We start from the raw sequence: 19265 nt of genomic DNA, 5'->3' as shown, positions 1-19265 counted from the left end.
CTGGAGTCACAGTGACTTACTGGGAACCTGGTGCCAGAGAAGCCATCTGTTGCAGCAGGAGCCACCTTGGGATCACTGGAGCTGGCAGGTGCCAGGGTGAGGGGAGATGGTTGGGTTCTTGGGAGCCCGCTGGGATCCTGGTGCCACCAGGGACCACCAGAACTGTCAGAGGCTGGGTTCCCAGGGGCCCACTGGGATCCCTGTGGTTGAAGCCACCTAGAACTATGAGAGGTGTCCAGAGCCACTGGAGTAGGCAGGCACCAGATGGAGCACTTGGCCTGGGTTTGTGGTAGTGTTCTGGGAGCCCTGTCCTGGAAGCTGTGTGGGACACTGGAGTAGGCAGACATCAGAATGAGCTTAGGACTGGGTTCACAGGAGGCCACCTGGAACTTTGTGCCAGGGACAGCACTTGGGGCCATTGTTGCCAGTAGACAATGGGGTGACATGTATTCCTGGGTTCCTGGGAGCCTTCAGGGAACCTGGATCCATGGGATCCACCTGAGGCTGCTGGGATTGGCAAAGGAGGAAGTTAACAGGACATTGGTATGTGATCAGCCACCAGAAGTGCTTCCTTGGAAGCTGCTCAGAGCTATGTGAGCTGCCCAAGGCCACTGAGTAGGCAGGCACTAGAGTGAGCCAGGGTCTAGGCTTATAGTAGCTTGCTGGGCTCCTGGTGCCAACGATGCCGTTTGAGGCTGCTGAGCTGCTTGTGGTTTCTGGAGCCCCTAAGTGCTGGGTGAGAGGCCTGGGTTCCCAGGATCCCATAGGGAGCCATCTAGAGCCACAGGAGTCATCCTGGTGCTGGGCTGGGTCCTCTGTAGGGCCCATGGTATCACTGGGTGCTCACTATACTCTCCTTGCCTCAGCAGGAAGGTGTCTCCCCACACTGGGCTGCCTGGGCTTGGTGGGACGGTAAGTGTGAACCCATCTTTTCTCCCTCCCCAATGTGTCCTTCTTACTTCTGTGCTTCACCCACGTGCTGTCATTCCTCACTTGCAGTCTGCTTTTAGGAGGGTGTTTTCATGCATGGATAGTTGTTCAATTTGATGGAGGTTGAGGTGATAGAAACTCCTATGCTGCCATTTTGCTGCCATCTCTTTCCTTAAAGATCTCCTGATTTTGTATTTTCAGGCCTATTTTTAAACAAGACTGGTTGTGCTCTGATTGCTGGTACCTCTGTGTGTATACCGATTCAGGTAAGGTCTAATTAGTTATATCTATACAGGATTATTTAACCCCTCAGATACCAAATTTAGCATATGGAACTGGGCTTTTTTAATGAGGGTCTGCATGACCTTAGATGGAACGTGAACTTGGAAAATTCAGGTGGCCTTTGTAGAGGACAGGACATCAAATTGATTCTCCATCACCTAGAATATAATAGAAATGAATAGACCTGGATTTGGTAGATTTAATAAATTTAGCCCTCGTTTTTGTGTTTATCATTAGGGCCTAAGACATAGTAGATCCTTCATAAGTGTTTATGATACAGGTATACTACACTTTTGAAGACTATTAATGTGCATTTACCTTTTAACCTTTTAACATTTATTCATGTAGGAGAGTCTAATTTTCTAGATGTGCCTATTTTCCTCATTGTGTGTGCTGTGTGTGTGTGTGTGTAAGCGAGGGGATTAGGGTTATAACAGGAATACAAAAAAAGAAGAGGATGTCAGTATTAAATTTTCACCATGTGGAATAAAATTTTTTCCTAGTCTATAGCAGGCAATAATCTTGAAAAGAAAATATTGTCAAGAAAAAAGAACCATAAAAACTTTTTAAGTTTTCTTTGAGATATGGAGAGCCAGGTTGGTGAAATAGGAATTTCATGTGGTATCTTTCACAGACTAGAGAGGAGATACCCCTTCCATCATTCAGGTTGGGGCTTAGTGTCCCCAGGAAGGGGAATATGATTTAAAGGAATTCCATTACAAAGAGCAAAGGTGACTGGAACGCCTGTGCCTCCGTCTCAGATGACTGTGATAGGAGAAGGAGCAAAGAATGATGACAGCTGAGGAAACATGTTTTATGATCTTTTCTCTTTTCCTCGGCTAAGATCACAGGGTAGGAGCCTTGTTAGAGAGCTGAAGGGAAAATCTGAAATCAGAGAAGTATTTGTTCTGTATCCTATTTGGGTCTCCTGGAGGAGACTTTCATTCAGTGTTCCCTCCATATCAAAACAGGTCTGTCAGCAACCACAGCCAAGTCAAGTTGATGGGTGGCATAGTCAGGCAGAGAGACGACCCAAGTTTAGTGCCCCACAATTTTCTTCAGCTCAGTGTTGTGTAGAAGGTATTTACAAGTCTCTGCATGCCCTGTGGAAATACAGGGAAAGTAGCTGATGGTGTTGTCTGGAGAGTCATGATACAAACTGAGGGCTGCAGAGTGGGGGATCCTGAGCAAGGTAGTAGTGATTACAGAAAAATCAAGAATTAACATTTTCTTTCCAATCAGAGCATAGTGTCTAAATGTGCCACTTGTTGAAAGAAGAAATTAATAACTCTCTTATCCTTGTTAGTTAAAACCTGCCTGATAGCTCATCTGCTCTATGCCAAGGTAGCAAGGGGCCTGCCTCTGTAACTCCTTTACCCGATGAGGCTTGACTGAGGCAAGCACAGGGTTGTTTTAGTGCCTTGAGTCTCTGAAGCTGTCCATTCTCACCGCTCATATCTGCTCAGATTTTGGAAACCCAGCTAAGCCATAGTGGTCCAAGCATGATTTTAAATAAAGTACAGCTGTGTAGCAGTAACCTTGGGCAACATCTCTCTCCTACTAGTCAATACCTGATCAAAATGAAGCAAGCCCAACTGGACCATTAAGATGGTATTCAATCTCTGCTTGCCTAACTGGCATAACTCTGGACACAATCTACCTGCGGGATGGATTTCCATTTTTAGTATGAGGTGTGACAGACAACACATACACCTAACACACTTAACAGCTATATGTAATTTATTCTTGAAAACTTGTTCTGGCTTCACAAACAAGAGCAATTATAACTTCATATTAAAATAACACATGAATTTTCATCTTTGTTTACTATGTGAAGGAAAGAACATTCTTCTCTTCTTCCTACTTTATGTTTTGAAAGTATCCACTTTCTTTCCCTTTGATAAAGAAGCCGTTATGGGAGCTTCACCATCACCACACGTGAACTCCCTCTTCCAATGTTGAGAGGAGCTTCCTAACACAGAAAATAAAAACAAGGAAAGAAATACAGTTTGAATGAAGTCTGTCTTTAACATAATATGGCACGCTGGAATTGAAAAAGTCCTTAGCTATTCTGGTCCAACCTTCATCTTGCATAAAAGTAAGGGGAAATACAGGCCAGATCACAATCCAGTGTGGTGGAAAGAATGTACATATCTTTGGAATGATGCAGACCTGAATTTGAGGAGCAGGTGATATTGAAGAAGTTTCACCTCTCCGATAATTTTCTCCTTTCAGAAATTACAGCTAATAATATTCATCCTTCATTTTGTTGTTTTTCTTTTGGGCAACAGCCAAAAAGAGGAGCAGACATTTGTGGATGAGGACATTGCTCTTTGACTCACAAATCGTAATAAATACATAGAAATTCAGCCAGACAGTAAAGCTCTTAAATTATTGAATATATTCACTTTCCTGTGAGGAGAATGAGTCCATGAAGTCAAAGGAATGTTCTGCTCTCTTCCATGTAAGTACTATTGGATCCTGTTAATGATCAACTAGATCAACTAGTAATTCTCTATGGCACACATAAAGCATGCACTACAAAATCTTCTAAGAAAATCTGGATAGCCCCTAGAGAAGTAGGTAATCCAATTAATTCCAATCATTTATTAAAATCTGAAATATACCAATCTTATTACTTTCAGTGAGTACCTCTTTCCATTCATCTGTCTGGGCATCATATGACTCAACAGTATTCAAATAACTTTGTCCATCATATCCTCCAACCACATAGAGCCTGTCTCCAAGGGGGCATAAAGCAACAGCTTCTCGAGGAACACTCAGAGGCGCCACAGTTGACCACGAATCAGTTTTTGGATTGTACCTTAAGATGTTTAGGAAGACAACAGAGAAAAGTCCAATAGTGTTAAAATTAAAAATATAGACATTAATAAAATGTGTATTTATCTAAGGAATTAAAAATACCTTATAAATATCAAATGTAGTCTACTAAATGTTAAGGATCAGTACATGATGAAATTCTCTTCTGCCACCAGAGTTCACGTGAAGCATATCAAAAACGTATTTCCTTTGCAAAATACTATGCATTTCTTTGAACTGTACTCAGATTCTCTATGAGCAAATCTCACATATTAGCATCTTAACATTCTATGAAAAATGCCCCTTCTCTCACTCAGTGTACTGACTGGAGAGCTTTTGTTTTTCTATTATCTTATTCGTAATTTACCAAAGTTATACATGATCTTGTTTATACAAGAGCTCACATCTAAGTAAATCTGGATATAATTGCCTTTTTGATATATATAATGTAGTGTCCTGGTTTTCGTACTATTTGTAGTTAGAATGATTATAGTCTTATCCTGTCTTTTCCCCTCTGGGAGTTCCTATTTATCTTTACAGGAGCCTAGGATTATTTTCCATTTATTTTTATCTGAAGTTACTCCTTATCCCTAAGCCTCTTCTGTAAGCAAATAAAAGGCAGTTCAGTTAGTAATACGAATTAAAAGCTTCTCCAGGAATAATTATTTCCTAAAATTTAAAGCCTATTCACAAAATATGCAATACCAAAATCTAAAAGGAGTGACTAAAAGAAAACCCATATAATTATACATGGAAATACTCTCTGATTTTATGTTGGCCTATTTGAAAAACAGAATGAAAAAGATTTATTTCATGAAAGAGATTTTCATGTATTACCTTCTACTAATTTCCTTATAATTCTAATACCTATCTAATTTCTGTTTTTATCACTCTAATCATATTATAAATTATCTGATCCTAGCTTTCCATTTGAACTTGGCCGCACACATCTAGGAATATTTTTAATAATATCCAAAAATCAGCAGTAATTAACATAACCTCAATATCCAGTACATATATCTGAGTGTCACAAAGCATATCACCTCGAGTTCTGATATTACAATAAAACCCAGAAACAGAAAATCTCATAGCTGTATGCTTTAGCTAAGCTGAATCTTCAACACAGTTGCCATTAATTGATGCTTCACTCAGCTAACAGAGTACACACACGTATGAGTGGTGAACCAGAGCTCACAGGGTTTCCTTAAAGACTTGCACCCAAACCCAAGACTTTTATACATGTGCATAATAATGCTAAAAAATTTTGGCTCTTAATATTATCTGGACACTGTTTGGTTAACAAAAGTGTTTTGGAGAATGTTGAATCTTTTGAGGAAAGAACTGGCAATATGGTTACCATCTGTAACGACACACAGAAGCAGTTATTTAAAAATAATTAGCCACTATATCACTTTCAAATTAAAATAGCATTACGCCTCTCCCTTTTTGTTTCTTTTTTGCCTTTCCTTCTCTCCTTACTTTGGATAAAAGTATCTGTAGTCTAGCGGAAATAAAATGGAGGCTGTAGCAAAGGGAATCAGTTCTGAACTTTTTCTTCCACTTAGAAGAATAACTAGGGATAATTTGCTTGACTTCTTTGCCTCAATTTTCTCATCAACATTATGGTAATAGTAATCCCTGAGCCAACCAACATAAGTTTATGTGATAGATTTAGAAACCTTTAATTTATAGGATTATCTTAAATAAGTGGATGAGACTCACGAGGTACTCAGTAGGCTAACAATTTTTTAGTAAAAAATAGTCTTAGAAAAATTGTCTAACAGTGATTGCAATGGGGTGTGCTGGGGACTTGATAATATGGCTGAACGTTGAAACCACAATGTTGCTCATGTGAAACCTTCAGAAGATTGTGTATCTATGCTACCTTAATTTAAAAAAAGAAAAAGAAAAGAAAAATAGTCTAAGAAATAGAAATGAGGATTATCTGATTCCACAGAATATGCACCTTTGATTGACTTTCTACTGACAAAGCTATTTTATAACTCTGTAGATGTGGAGGTTAACTTGCAGAAAATTGAGTTTTCTTGTGATACTTGTCCATAACAATACAAATGAATTTTGCCCAACACAGAATTAATGTCCACCATGTAGAAATGATGATGCTCAAAGATTACATTTTATTTCCTATAGGATATTAACCACATTTGCCTCTATTAGCAATTTGTTCCAGCATTCCTAAATTATCTATACATCTTTTCTTCAAAGACTCTGAACTAGTTTTAGCATCTTACGGGCTTGCTTCATTAATTAATCACATAAAATCCTTGACACATGTAAATTTTATATTTGTATGAAAGTCACAACTTTCTGAAAATTATACTTCAGCACTAGCCATTTTCTCAAGGTTTTTTGAAGGAAAATGCCAATAAGGGGATAACGATAGTAGTAACAATAATATTGTTCACAAAAATAATACAAACAAAAACAGTATCATGAACTAACATCTACTGAGTACTTAATGGGTGCCAGGAAATGTACTAAGAGCACTAACATTGATTATCTTGTACCCTAACATTGATTATTTTGTCCCCAAGGAGGTTGATGCTACAATTATTCCCATTTTTCACATGAAGAAACTGATGTTTAGACATATAAAATAACAGCATCAAATTCACATAACTTGTAAATAGTAGTCCTGGGACTGGAACTTAGACTTCCCTTGATTGGTGCAATTCATTATTTGAAAAGAATAATCTCTTAGTGTTCTTAAGAACTGGCTTTTCTCCAGGCTCTATCAGTTGGTTTTCTTCATACCCCTTCTTCTAAGTCACAAATTGTTTTCTCGTGCTGTTTTCAAGACTGTCTCCTTATTTTTGATATTCCACAGTTTGCTTACACTGTCTCTGTGTGGGTCTCTCTAGGTTTGTCCTACTTGAAGTTGCAAATGACATTTCAACCTAAAATCTCTGATCTTATCTACAAAGCTTTCTCGTTTATTTCCACAGTTTTCATTGTGGTTTTTCCTTGAACTGAAATTCCCTCCATTTGTTTGTATACATACAAATTACAAACTTTACCTCTTGCATAAATTTCCCTTGAGGACACCATCCTGCACTGATCTCTGTCTTCTGAATTTTGATAACCTTACTGACTGTAAATTTGTCATTTGGTCTTAGTTAATATTATTTAACTATTATATTTGCATATTTTTCTATCTCGAAAAGGAGTATGAATGGTGTAACTGCAAAGTCATAGGATTTACTTATTTTAAACATGTCACACAAATAAGTGTTTCCCATTCAAAAAAGTTACCCTTGGAAAATAAAATACTTAACACAATAGAGTCATTGTTCAGAACATAATATCTCTGGGAATTCTTTCTGTATATTTTGCGGTGGTAAGTCTTCATCTTTTGAAGGTTGATTTGATTTTTGAAACAATAAAGTTATTTTTAATTGACCTGGTGAATGGGTAGTGTGATACAGGTGGGCATAAAATTTCTTTATTACTACATCCCTTCTGTCTTATTATTTTAAAAGTTGACTATCAAACAAAGCAGCATATTCTTTTAATATATTTCTTAATGGATCTGAGACACTTAAGGAGGATTTCTCCAAAATATTTTGAGTCTAATAGTAAGTGTGCAATTTTACAAAGGATTAATCCCCCGATAGGATTATCACTTATTTGGAAGCCTAAAAATCTTTCTGGTAGGCTGAAAATCTTTATCATTTCTGAAAAAAAGAAAAACAACGAATAAATACATGCATAAGTAAATAAAAATATTTTACCGTTCCACAAGGTTAGAAAAGCCGGTGTATTGGGTAGAAGGAGAGGACTCATGACCCCCAACAACATATAACAACCCATTGTGTGTTGCAGCTCCCACATCTCCACATCTATTAGACATAGAAGCACACGGACTCCATCTGTCAGTGTGTGGGTTAAAGCGTTCCATTGATTTGAGGCAGGAACGTCCATCACATCCACCAATAGCATATATCCTAGAAAAAAAGACACAAGTGTGTGTATGTGTATACACATACAGAGAGGGAGAGAGATTGTATTTCCAATTTGTGCATAGAATAAAAGTGAAAGAGCTTTGCACAAAGCATTTAAAGTTTCTGAATATATATTCTTCTCTGGTAGTATTTTGTAGCTGATGGTCTGACTCTGTGAATGGATACTTTTTGAAGGCACTTGGTAAGGTCCACCTTAATCCAAACCTCTCTCCTTTATCATTTTTGTGAAAGTTACTTTGACTTGGTAGATTAAAGTATTCCATGGGAAATGAAACACAGAGAAAGAAGGGAGATATCAGAAGCATTGGCAGTGTTTGTCAATTATGGTTTAATAAAATTGGGAATTAAAAAAAAAAGTTAGGTGCTGCCAAAGACCAACTCTAGCAATCTTATAATTTTAGCTAGATAAAACTGCCTGGCCCTGGAATCCCTATCGTCATTTAAAAAATTTTTTGTTATTAAGGTATTATTGATATACACTCTTATGAATGTTTCAGATGAAAAACAATGTGGTTACTACATTCACCCAATTATCAAGTGTCCACCCATACACCATTGCAGTCACTATCCATCAGTGTAGTAAGATGTCACAGATTCATTATTTGCCCTCTCTGTGCTACACTGTCTTCTCCATGAAGCCCCCCACACCATATGCACTAAACATAACACACCTCAGTACCCTTTTCCCTCCCTCTCCACATGCCCTCCCACACCACTCCACTTTGATAACCCCTAGTCCCTTCTTGGAGTCTGTGAGTCTGCTGCTGTTTTGTTCATTCAATTTTACTTCACTGTTATACTCCACAAATGAGGGAAATCATTTGGTACCTGTCTTTCTCTACCTGGCTTATTTCACTGAGCATAATATCCTCCAGCTCCTCACATGTTGTTGCAAATGGGATTTGTTTCTTTCCTATGGCTGAATAGGATTCCTTGTGTATATGTATCACATCTTTATCCATTCATCTACTGGTGGACACTTAGGTTGCTTCCATAACTTGGCTATTGTAAATAGTGCTGCGATACACATAGGGGTGCATACGTCTTTTTGGTCTGAGAACTTGTATTCTTTGGGTGAATTCTTTGGACTGGGATTCCCGGGTCAAATGATATTTCTATTTTTAGTTTTTTGAGGATACATATTGCTTTCCATAATGGTTGAACTAGCTTACATTCCCACCAGCAGTGTAGGAGGGTTCCCCTTTCTCTGCATCTTCGCCATCATTTGTTGTTCTTCATTTTTTTGATACAGGCCATCCTAACTGGTGTGAGGAGATATTTCACTGTGGTTTTAATTTGTATTTCCCTGATGATTAGTGATGTGGGGCATCTTTTCATGTGTTTGTTGGCCATCTGAATTTCTTCTTTGGAGAACTGTCCGTTCAGCTCCTCTGCCCATTTTTTAATGGGTTATTTGGTTTTTGGTTGTTGAGGCATGTGAGTTCTTTATTTATTTTGGATGTTAACTCCTTGTTGGATATGTCATTTACAAATATATTCTCCCATTGTGTAGGATGCCTTTTTGTTCTGTTGATGGTGTCCTTTGCCGTACAGAAGCCTTTTAGTTTGATGTAGTCCCACGTGTTCATTTTAGATTTTGTTTCCCTTGTTCGATGAGATGCATTCAGGAAGAAGTTGTTTATGTTTATACTCTGGAGATTTTTGCCTATGTTGCCTTCTAAAAGTTTTATGGTTTCATGACTTACATACAGGTCTTTGATCGATTTTGAGTTTAGATTTGTGTATGGGGTTAAACAATAATCCAGTTTCATTCTCTTACACGTACCTGTTCAGTTTTACTAACACCAGTTGTTGAAGAGGCTGTCATTTCCCCATTGGATGTCCATAGCTCCTTTATTATACATTAATTGACCATGTATGCTTGGGTTTATATCTGGGCTCTCTAGTCTGTTCCATTGGTTCTATTGTTCTGTACTTGTGCCAGTACCAAATTGTCTTGATTACTTTGGCTTTGTAGGAGAGTTTGAAGTTGGGAAGCGTAATCTCCACCAATTTATTCTTCCTTCTCAGGACTGCTTTGGCTATTTGGAGTCTTTACTGGTTTCATATTAATTTTAGAATGATCTGCTCTAGTTCCTTGAAGAATGCTGTTGGTATTTTGATAGGAATTGCATTGAATCTGTAGATGGATTTAGGCAGGATGGCCATTTTAACAATATTAATTCTTCTTATCCATGAGCACGGGAAGTGTTTCCATTCATTGGTATCTTCTTTAATTTCTCTTATGAGTGTCTTGTAGTATTAAGAGTATAGGTCTTTCACTTCCTTGGTTAGGTTTATTTCTAGGTATTTTATTCTTTTTGATGCAATTGTGAATAGAATTGTTTCCTAATTTCTCTCTCCTAGTTCATTGTTAGTGTATAGGAATGACACAGATTGCTGTGTATTAATTTTGTATCCTGCATCTTTGCCAAATTCAAATATTAGATGTGATAATTCTGGAGTGGATTCTTTAGGGTTTTCTATGTGCAATGCCATGTCATCTGCAAACAATGACAGTTTAACGTCTTCCTTTCCAATCTGGATGTCCTTATTTCTTTGTGTTGTCTAATTGCTGCTGCAAAGACCTCCAGAATTATGTTGAATAGAAGTGGACAGAGTGGGCATTCTTGTCTTGTTCCTGATCTTAAAAGAAAGGCATTCAGATTCTCACTGTTAAGTATGATGTTGGCTGTGGGTTTGTCATATATGGCCTTTATTATGTTGAGGTACTTGACCTCTATACACATTTTGTTCAGAGTTTTTATCATGAATCGATATTGAATTTTGTCAAATGCTTCTTTGGCATCTATGGAGATGTTCATGTGTTTTTTGTCCTTCATTTTGTTGATGTGGAGGATGATGTTGATGGATTTTCTTATATTGTACCGTCCTTGCTTCCCTGGAATAAATTCTAGTTGGTAATGGTGGATGATCTTTTTCATGTATTTTTGAATTCAGTTTGCTAATATTTTGTTGAGTATTTTTGCATCTGTGTTCATCAGGGATATTGGTCTGTCATTTTCTTTTTTTGTGGTGTCTTTGCCTGGTTTTGGTATTAGAGTGATGCTGGCCTCATAGAATGAGTTTGGAAGTATTTCATCTTTTTCTTCTTTATGGAAAACATTAAAGAGGATGTATATTAGGTCTTCACTTATGTTTGATAAAATTCAGCGGTGAAGCCATCTTGTCTAGGGGTTTTGTTCTTAGGTAATTTTTTGATTACCAATTCAATTTCATTGCTGGTCTGTTCAGATTTTCTGTTTCTTTCTGGGTCAGCCTTGGAAGTTTGTGTTTTTCTAGAAATTTGGCCATTTCTTCTAGGATATCCTGTTTATTTGCATAAAATTTTTCATAGTATTTTCTAATGATTCTTTGTATTTCTGTGGTGTCCATAGTGATTTTTCCTTTCTCATTTCTGATTCTGTTTATGCATGTAGACTCTCTTCTTTTCTTGATAAATCTGGCTAGGGATTTATCTATTTTGTTCATTTTCTTGAAGAACCAGCTCTTCCCTTCATTGATTGTTTTTATTGTTTTATTCTTCTCAATTTTATTTATTCCTGCTCTAATGTTTATTATATCCCTCCTTGTACTGACTTTGGATCTCATTTGTTCTTCTTCTACTTTCATTATTTGTGTGTTTAGAGTGTTCATATGGGATTGTTCTTTATTCCAGAAGGAGGCCTGTACTACAATATACCTCTATCTTTGCATGGCCTTTGCTGAGTCCAACGGATATTGCGGTGTTGAATTATTGTTGTCATTTGTCTCCATATATTGCTTGATCTCTGTTTTTATTTGGTCATTGATCCATTGGTTATTTAGGAGAATGTTGTGAAGCATCCATGTGTTTGTGGGATTTTTTTGTTTTCTTTGCATAATTTATTTCTAGTTTCATAGCTTTGTGGTCTGAGAAACTGGGGGGTACAATTTCAATCTTTTTGAATTTACCGAGGCTCTTTTTGTGGCCTAATATATGATCTATTCTTGAAAATGTTCCCTGTGGACATGAGAGTAATGTGTATTCTGCTGCTTTTGGGTGTAGAGTTCTCTAGATGTCTGTTAGGTCCATCTGTTCTAATGTGTTGTTCAGTGCCTCTGTGTCCTTACTTATTTTCTGCCTGGTTGATCTGTCCTTTGGAGTGAGCGGAGTGTTGAAGTCTCCTAGAATGAATGCATTGCATTCTATTTCCCCTTTTAATTCAGTTAGTATTTGTTTCACATATGTAGGTGCTCCTGTGTTGGTTGTATAGATATTTATAATGGTTATATCTTCTTGTTGGGGTGCACCCTTTATCGTTATGCAATGTCAGTCTTTGTCTCTTGTCACTTTCTTTGTTTTGAAGTCTATTTTGTCTAATACAAGTACTGCAACTCCTGCCTTTTTCTCCCTATTAGTTGTTTGAAATATCTTTTTCCATCTCTTCATTTTTAGTCTGTGTATGTCTTTGGGTTTAAAGTGAGTCTCTTGTAGGCAGCATATAGCTGGGTCTTGTATTTTTATCCATTCAGTGACTATGTCTTTTGATTGGTGCATTCAGACCATTGCCATTTAGGGCGATTATTGATAGGTATGTACTTATTGCCATTGCAGACTTTAGATTTGTGGTTACTGAAAGTTCAAGGTTAACTTCCTCACTATCTAAGAGTTTAACATAATTCAATTAGTATGCTATTACAAACAAAACCTAAAAGTTCTTTTTTTCTCCTTCTTCGTATTCCTCCTATATTCTCCATATATTAGGAATCATGTTCTGCACTCTTTGTCTATCCCTTGATTGACTTAGTAGGTAGTTGATTTAATTTTTCATTTGATTAGTAATTAACAGTTCTTTCTTTACTGTGGTTTTATTACATCTGGTGACAGCTATTAAACCTTAGGAACACTTCCATCTATAGAAGTCCCTCCAAAATATACTGTAGATGTGGTTTGTGGGAGGTAAATTCTCTCAGCTTTTGCTTATCTGGAAATTGTTTAATCCCTCATTCAAATTTAAATGGTAATCTTGCTGGGTAAAGTATTCTTGGTATGAGGTCCTTCTCCTTCATTGCATTAAATATATCATGCCACTCCCTTCTGAACTGTATGTTTTCTGCTGAGAAGTCTGATGATAGCCTGATGGGCTTTCCTTTGTATGTGATCTTATAGTATTTCTCTCTTTGGCTGCTTTTAATAGTCTGTCCTTATCCTTGATCCTTTGCAATTTTTATTATTATATTTCTTGGTGTTGTCTTCCTTGGATCCCTTGTGTTGGGAGATCTGTGCACCTCCATGACTTGAGAGTATTTCCTTCCCCAGATTGGGCAAGTTTTCAGCAATTACCACCTCAAAGACACATTCTATCCCTTTCTCTCTCTTCTTCTTCTTCTTCTGGTACCACTATAACTTGAATACTGTTCCACTTGGATTGGTCACACAGTTGTCTCAATATTCTTTCATTCTTAGAGATCCTTTTTTCATTCTGTGCCTCAGCTTCTTTGTATTCATGTTCTCTAATTTCTATTTCATTTATTGTCTACTCCACTGTATCTAATCTGCTTTTAAAACCTTCCATTGTATGTTTCATTTCTGATACTGTTTGGTAATGATTGGATCTCTGACTGGAATTCATTCCTGAGTTAGTGAATATTTTTCTGTACCTCCATGAACATGTTTATGATTTTTATTTTGAAATCACTTTCAGGAATATTGATGAGATCAGTTTCATTTGACTGTTTCTGTGGTGTATGTTGGATTCTGCTTTGAACCAGGTTCCTTTGATGTTTCACATTTGTATGTTGTGCCCTCTAGTGTCCAGAAGCTCTTCACTCTGGAGCTGCTCAGTCCCTGAAGTAATGTTGGGTGTCGCAGGGGAGCAGTGTTGGTGCCTGGTGGTTGGAAAGAGTGGCTTCCTGCTTCCCGGCTACTATCCCTGTCTCCACTGCCAGAACCAGTGGGCAGAGCACACAGGTATAAGCCTCTATGCTTTGCGTTTGTAGCTGCTGTATGTGGGGCTTCCCTCTGGCTCGCCTGATGCCAAAGCAGGGTTTGCTGGTTTGCGAGTGAAGTGTGGGCTTCCTGGAGGAAGTGCAGGAGGCTATGTATCACGGATGGGGCCTTGGAGCTGCATATCCAGCCAGGGGGCTAGAATGCCTGACAATTGTGGAAGTTCTCTTGGTGCTAGGTATACTGCACCTGGACAATTCTGTCTACCTGTTCTTTCTCCTGGGCAGTAATCTCTGTGCAATCATTGCCCCTTTAGCAGCCCTCTCACCATTAGGATGTCTCTCCTTGTTTTTGTCCCTGAGCAGCTGGATATATATCTGTTTTTTCACAAGCATCTGGAATCTCAGTCTCTCCAGGTATTCTGCCTGTCTTTGCTTTCCAATCCCCCTAATCACCAGAGCACCATGCAGTGTAGGTTTGTGCTCCCAGAAAAGATCTCAGAGCTAGGTGTTCAGCAGTCCCATGCCTCCACTTCCTCCCTGCTCTGTTTCTCTTCCTCATGCCGGTGAGCTGAAGTTGGGGAAGGGCTTGGGTCCCGGTGGGTCATGGATATGGCTCTTTACCCTGTTCCATGAGGTCTGTTCTTTCTCCAGGTGTATGCAGTCTACCGCAGCCTTCTTTTCTGCTGCTCTTTCAGAATTAGTTGTTTTAATTATATTTTCCCATTATATGCAGTTTTAGGAGGAAGCCTCTGTCCCACCTACCACACCACAATATTTAATGCCCCCATTGTCTTTATGAACTGCTTTATTTAATATAAAAAAATTGCCACTAACAAAACAGTAACTTAAATAACTAAGGAAATAGGATAGAACCAAGAAACTGGAATTATTCCTAGGGAGATACATTTTCAATGGCAGTTCTCTGATAAACTTTACAATGCTAATTATTTTGATGAGCAGCATTTTAAATCTAACTTAAATTGAGTCCTGCATCAATAAACAAGATAAACATTTACTAAACCATATGTCTGTAACTACACTTCATGCTCAGTTATGAGCCCATTTGTTTTGTGAGTCAGCAAAACAAACTTAGTCAAATTTAATTATTTCAGCCTATTTTGCAAGTGTTACGAGATGGCCACTGAGTCCCCTGATATCATTCAGGTCAGACCAGAGATAATGACAGTTAGGAGTCTTTTACGCTCTAAGACATGATAAGCCTGGGTTTTCTCTTAACTATAGACATTTCCTACTTCATACACAGGTGCTAAAAATCATCTGTGTTGAAATTTCTACTGAGATCAGTTATATAACAAAGTATTGGCTTTATACATGGTAAATATGGACACAGAAGACTATCTCCTGCCACTGATATACCCTGGTGTCTGAAATTCTTATCATTCAAGAGCTTCCTATATGATAGTCATTGTCTCCAAAGGTCCCTTGTCAGAAAGTACATAATTACTTGGAAGAAGTAACCATTCAGGCTCTTTGCAACCTCTAATACCATAGGACTTTAATATATTAGCTTTCTCTGATAGGCAAGTGATCACCAGAGGGAAAGATTCAGAAAGACGGTACTAGACGTAATTCTAGAGTTGGGAATCCTGTACTCTCAGGAGAGAGTGAGTAGTAAAGAACAAAAAGACTTCCCTATTACAGAGACCAAAGTTTTGATACTAAAAAATAAGTCATAATGTCAAAAGTGGTAGCTTCTTGAGGGCAAAATTGAAACAGGTTTACCTACAAAAGTGCTTTTCAAGTTTACTTTGCACACAAGTCACTTGAGGATGTTGGTAAAATACTGATTCTGATTCAGGAGGTTTACTTAGGGTGGGGCTGGGATTCAGCATTTCTTTTTTGTCATGAATTTTTATTGAGGGACATACAATGAAATGCACAAATCTTAATGTATAGCTTGGTGAATTTTAACATGTGTATACACTCATGTAAGCATCACCCAGAATAAGATATCAAACCAACATATCTAAGTAGATCTCAGGTAATGCTAATGCTGCTGGTCCCAGAACCACACTTGAGCGACAAGAGACTACAGAATATTTAATTTAAATGTTCATTTTAGAAAAGTGTTTTCTGTCATAGTGAAGGGAGGGTTCCAACAAAGGCCTTTTATGACTCATAAATAGAATGTCTTGGTCACTGGGAATGCTTACTCACTGATGGAGCCCATCAAGAAAGTGCTGTATCACATGACCTGGGAACAAAGCGCATGCAGGTTTGGGTTTACTCACTTGCCATTCAATGCAACAACGCTAACTCTGCTTCTAGGACTTGACATACTGGCCACATAAGTCCAATCACGTCCCTCAGGGTCCCATCTTTCTACAGAGTTTAGAATATTCGACCCATCATGACCACCAACAGCATACATTGGTCCTTTGAGTGTTGCTACACCTTAAAGGATAAAAATAGCATGAGGGCTCACGAAGGTACAGGACAGATAAGGGATACTGTTTCATTCTTAAAACAACTGATGGGCTAACAATTTTTTTTTTGTTTCTTAAATGGCTTTGTGTACACATAAATAATTTACTGATCTTGATATGAAAGTAAATATAGTCTATTAATCCTAGGAAACTTTCAGGCCATAGTTACTGTATTGTGAAAGGGTATCACTGTTGTAACACTGAAGTCAAAGGAGGTAGTGAGAGATACTTTAATAGGGATATCATTGAAAAGGGAAGCTGATTTTTTCTGGCATAATTTCAAGGCTAGGTTTTGAATGTAAGGGGTAGATGAAATATGATACTGAATCTTAGATAAATTTTAAAATTGTAGGCTATCTGTGGTAGGTCTTTTTGAACCCTGCTCTTTATTATAGGGATTAAAAAAGAGATCCCCATGGGGTAATGAAATAGACAGGGCTTTTTGAGGTTTAGTCAGAAGTGTCTTCCTTTAGATACTATGAATAACCCCTTTCTAACTGCTGCTTATCTTTTCTGGGAATTCAAATAATTGGTCCCCCCCACCTTCTTCACCATCTCAGTCAGTGTCTCAGTGGTATATCCTCATCACCTCTCTTACCTCTTTAGTGATATCAATGAGATTTTTAAAACTTGCTCTTATTTCTCTATGTTATGTTTTCTCAACTATGTCAAGGAATCACACTGACACAACTGAGCTGCATAATTATATAGTCTATCATTTGGCATAGACACTGTATTAGGTAATTTGGGGTTAACAATACCAGACCTTGATCTGCCACTTTTTAACTGTGTATAAGTCAGTTCTTAATTGACTTACTAAGGTAATTATTCTTCTTTTTAAACAAAGTAGTCTAGCATGCAGAAAGATGTACTCTGTCAAATGTTCAGGAGAATCAAAGTTCCTCACTATTCCAGAGGTTTTTACTACACCTTTCTTCAATTTTTTGGCAACTTCTGGCTAAGGTATAACCTAGAGCTGCTCTACAATTTCCTCAATATCCCTGCCTTGGATCTGCATCCTAAGGCCTTTGCTGACATACAAATTTGATGTTCTGGGAAGGGTCACAATTCATGTAACTAGAAACACAATGTATCTCCAACATCATGTGCTCTTTCCTCTAAACTGAGCTTAGAAAAAAAAAATCCAGGTGTAGTTTTATATTCCTCAACAATATATTCCTTCCAAACGTTTTTATCTCTCTTAAAGCAGGCCTTGTTAAAATATCACTAAAAGGGAGATAAAATTGACAAGTCTGACATCTGAAAGAAGAGAAGAGTTTGACAGGGTTTCACAATTTGCTTAAACTTTTCAGCATGTTGGAGACATTTTGACTAAGGGTTTGGCTAAATTCCAATAATGTGCAGCTGAACTGAATTTTTAAAAATCCCTACTAACTATACATTCTTTAGAAACTAATTTTTAAAAAGCTCTATTAACAACTACACATTCTTTAGAAACGACGTAAAACTAAGCTCTTACCTAAGGCATATCTCGCTGTTAACATGGGAGGCATCACAGTCCAGATTTTACTATCTGGATCAAAACATTCCACAATGTTTAAAGTTTTAAAATCATTTCCTCCTCCGAGGACATACAGCTTATTATTAATAACTGCAACCCCAAACTGAACCCTAAGGTTACTCATGGTGCCACAGTGTTGCCAGCTATTGGTCCTGAGGTCATATTTTTCAACTGTAGGGGTACCTGTAAAAGGGGATATTGAAAAGTTAAAAAACACATAGATAAAAGTGTTGAATTGGCACCATTCACACTTTATTTCTGTACTGATAATTTATAGCATAGAATCAGTAATTGCAACTCAAAGTAAAGTAAGTAGACCAGATGATTCTCCAACTTGGCAGGCAAGACAAGAGGAACATTTTACCACTCCTGGATCTAAATACATTTCAGAATGAAATAGTTTATTTACAAATACATGGCTTACGTGCTCATGATGGCTTCTTTGGCTATGCTATGCTACTGGTAGTACTAACACAGGTGGCAAACACAAAAAATTGTCTTGGAATCTATCACTGACTTATTTACACATTCACTATGGTTTTAATTACTTATTCATTCAATATATTATACATATAATTATACCATTCAATATATTAATTTGGGCCCTTTTTAAAATTCAGCTTGGGGTGCGTGTAAGCTAATCTAAAATGCAAACGACTTAAGGTGCAGGAATGAAAATCCCTTTTAAATGGGTCTTTCGTGTTGATTCAAAGAATGTTTCATGATGGTGACTCAAAGGATTATAATTAAGAATAAAATTAATTATTAGTATTAGTATTAAAATATGACATTGAATTATTACCTCCTTTATGTGTTAATATTTCATTTTCTATTCAGTTACTGAAATTCCAAGTTTACTACCATAGTATATTGTCACCACTGCCATCAAAATTGTCATTACTTCATAATAAGTTATCATTTCTGTAGGCAGTACTTTTTGCCAGTCATTCACAATGCCTGCTAAATTTTACTAAAAGTTGATTTTGTACAACAGGGATGTTTCTAACTAATAACCAAGGTGGAAAATGGAAGTATTATTATTCAAATATAAAGCATACCTAAGACAGCTTAGTGATTTCCTCTATGTTTAAAATGATCTAAAAATGAATAATTTGTTTCTTGCCATACCATCTCTGAGAGTTCATTGTTTTTAATAAATGAAAAGCCATTGATTATGTTGTATGTACAAAAGCCCAAAGTTTACCATTTGGCCATTTACAAATTTTTACTCCGTGATTATGCTTACAGTTTCTGATGATTATTTTAAATGGTAGGAGTGATAGTTAGCCCCAGCTACTTGTGTGATATCTGTATTGAGCAACTAATTCCAAGTTACTTGCATGAGTCAGT

At 37.4% G+C, this 19265-nt stretch overlaps 1 protein-coding gene across 1 annotated transcript in view; it reads right to left on the bottom strand.

Annotated features, from left to right (window-relative positions):
- Positions 1–3068: 3068 nt before the first annotated feature.
- The window catches only part of LOC108384091 (kelch-like protein 4), a 74217-nt gene continuing 58020 nt past the window's right edge, over positions 3069–19265 (bottom strand). The window contains exons 8-12 of the mRNA XM_073227768.1: positions 17874–18098; positions 16199–16361; positions 7785–7997; positions 3865–4036; positions 3069–3184 (exon numbers count right to left, since the gene is read on the bottom strand). Of these exons, the coding sequence (XP_073083869.1) occupies positions 3125–3184; positions 3865–4036; positions 7785–7997; positions 16199–16361; positions 17874–18098 (833 nt within the window). The 3' untranslated portion in view covers positions 3069–3124. The remainder of the gene's footprint in view (positions 3185–3864; positions 4037–7784; positions 7998–16198; positions 16362–17873; positions 18099–19265) is intronic.

Source organism: Manis javanica, chromosome X, assembly GCF_040802235.1.
Source record: "Manis javanica isolate MJ-LG chromosome X, MJ_LKY, whole genome shotgun sequence".
NCBI lineage: Eukaryota > Metazoa > Chordata > Mammalia > Pholidota > Manidae > Manis > Manis javanica.
The sequence above is the reverse complement of the archived record's forward strand: the minus strand, read 5'-3'. Positions and strand labels throughout refer to the sequence as shown.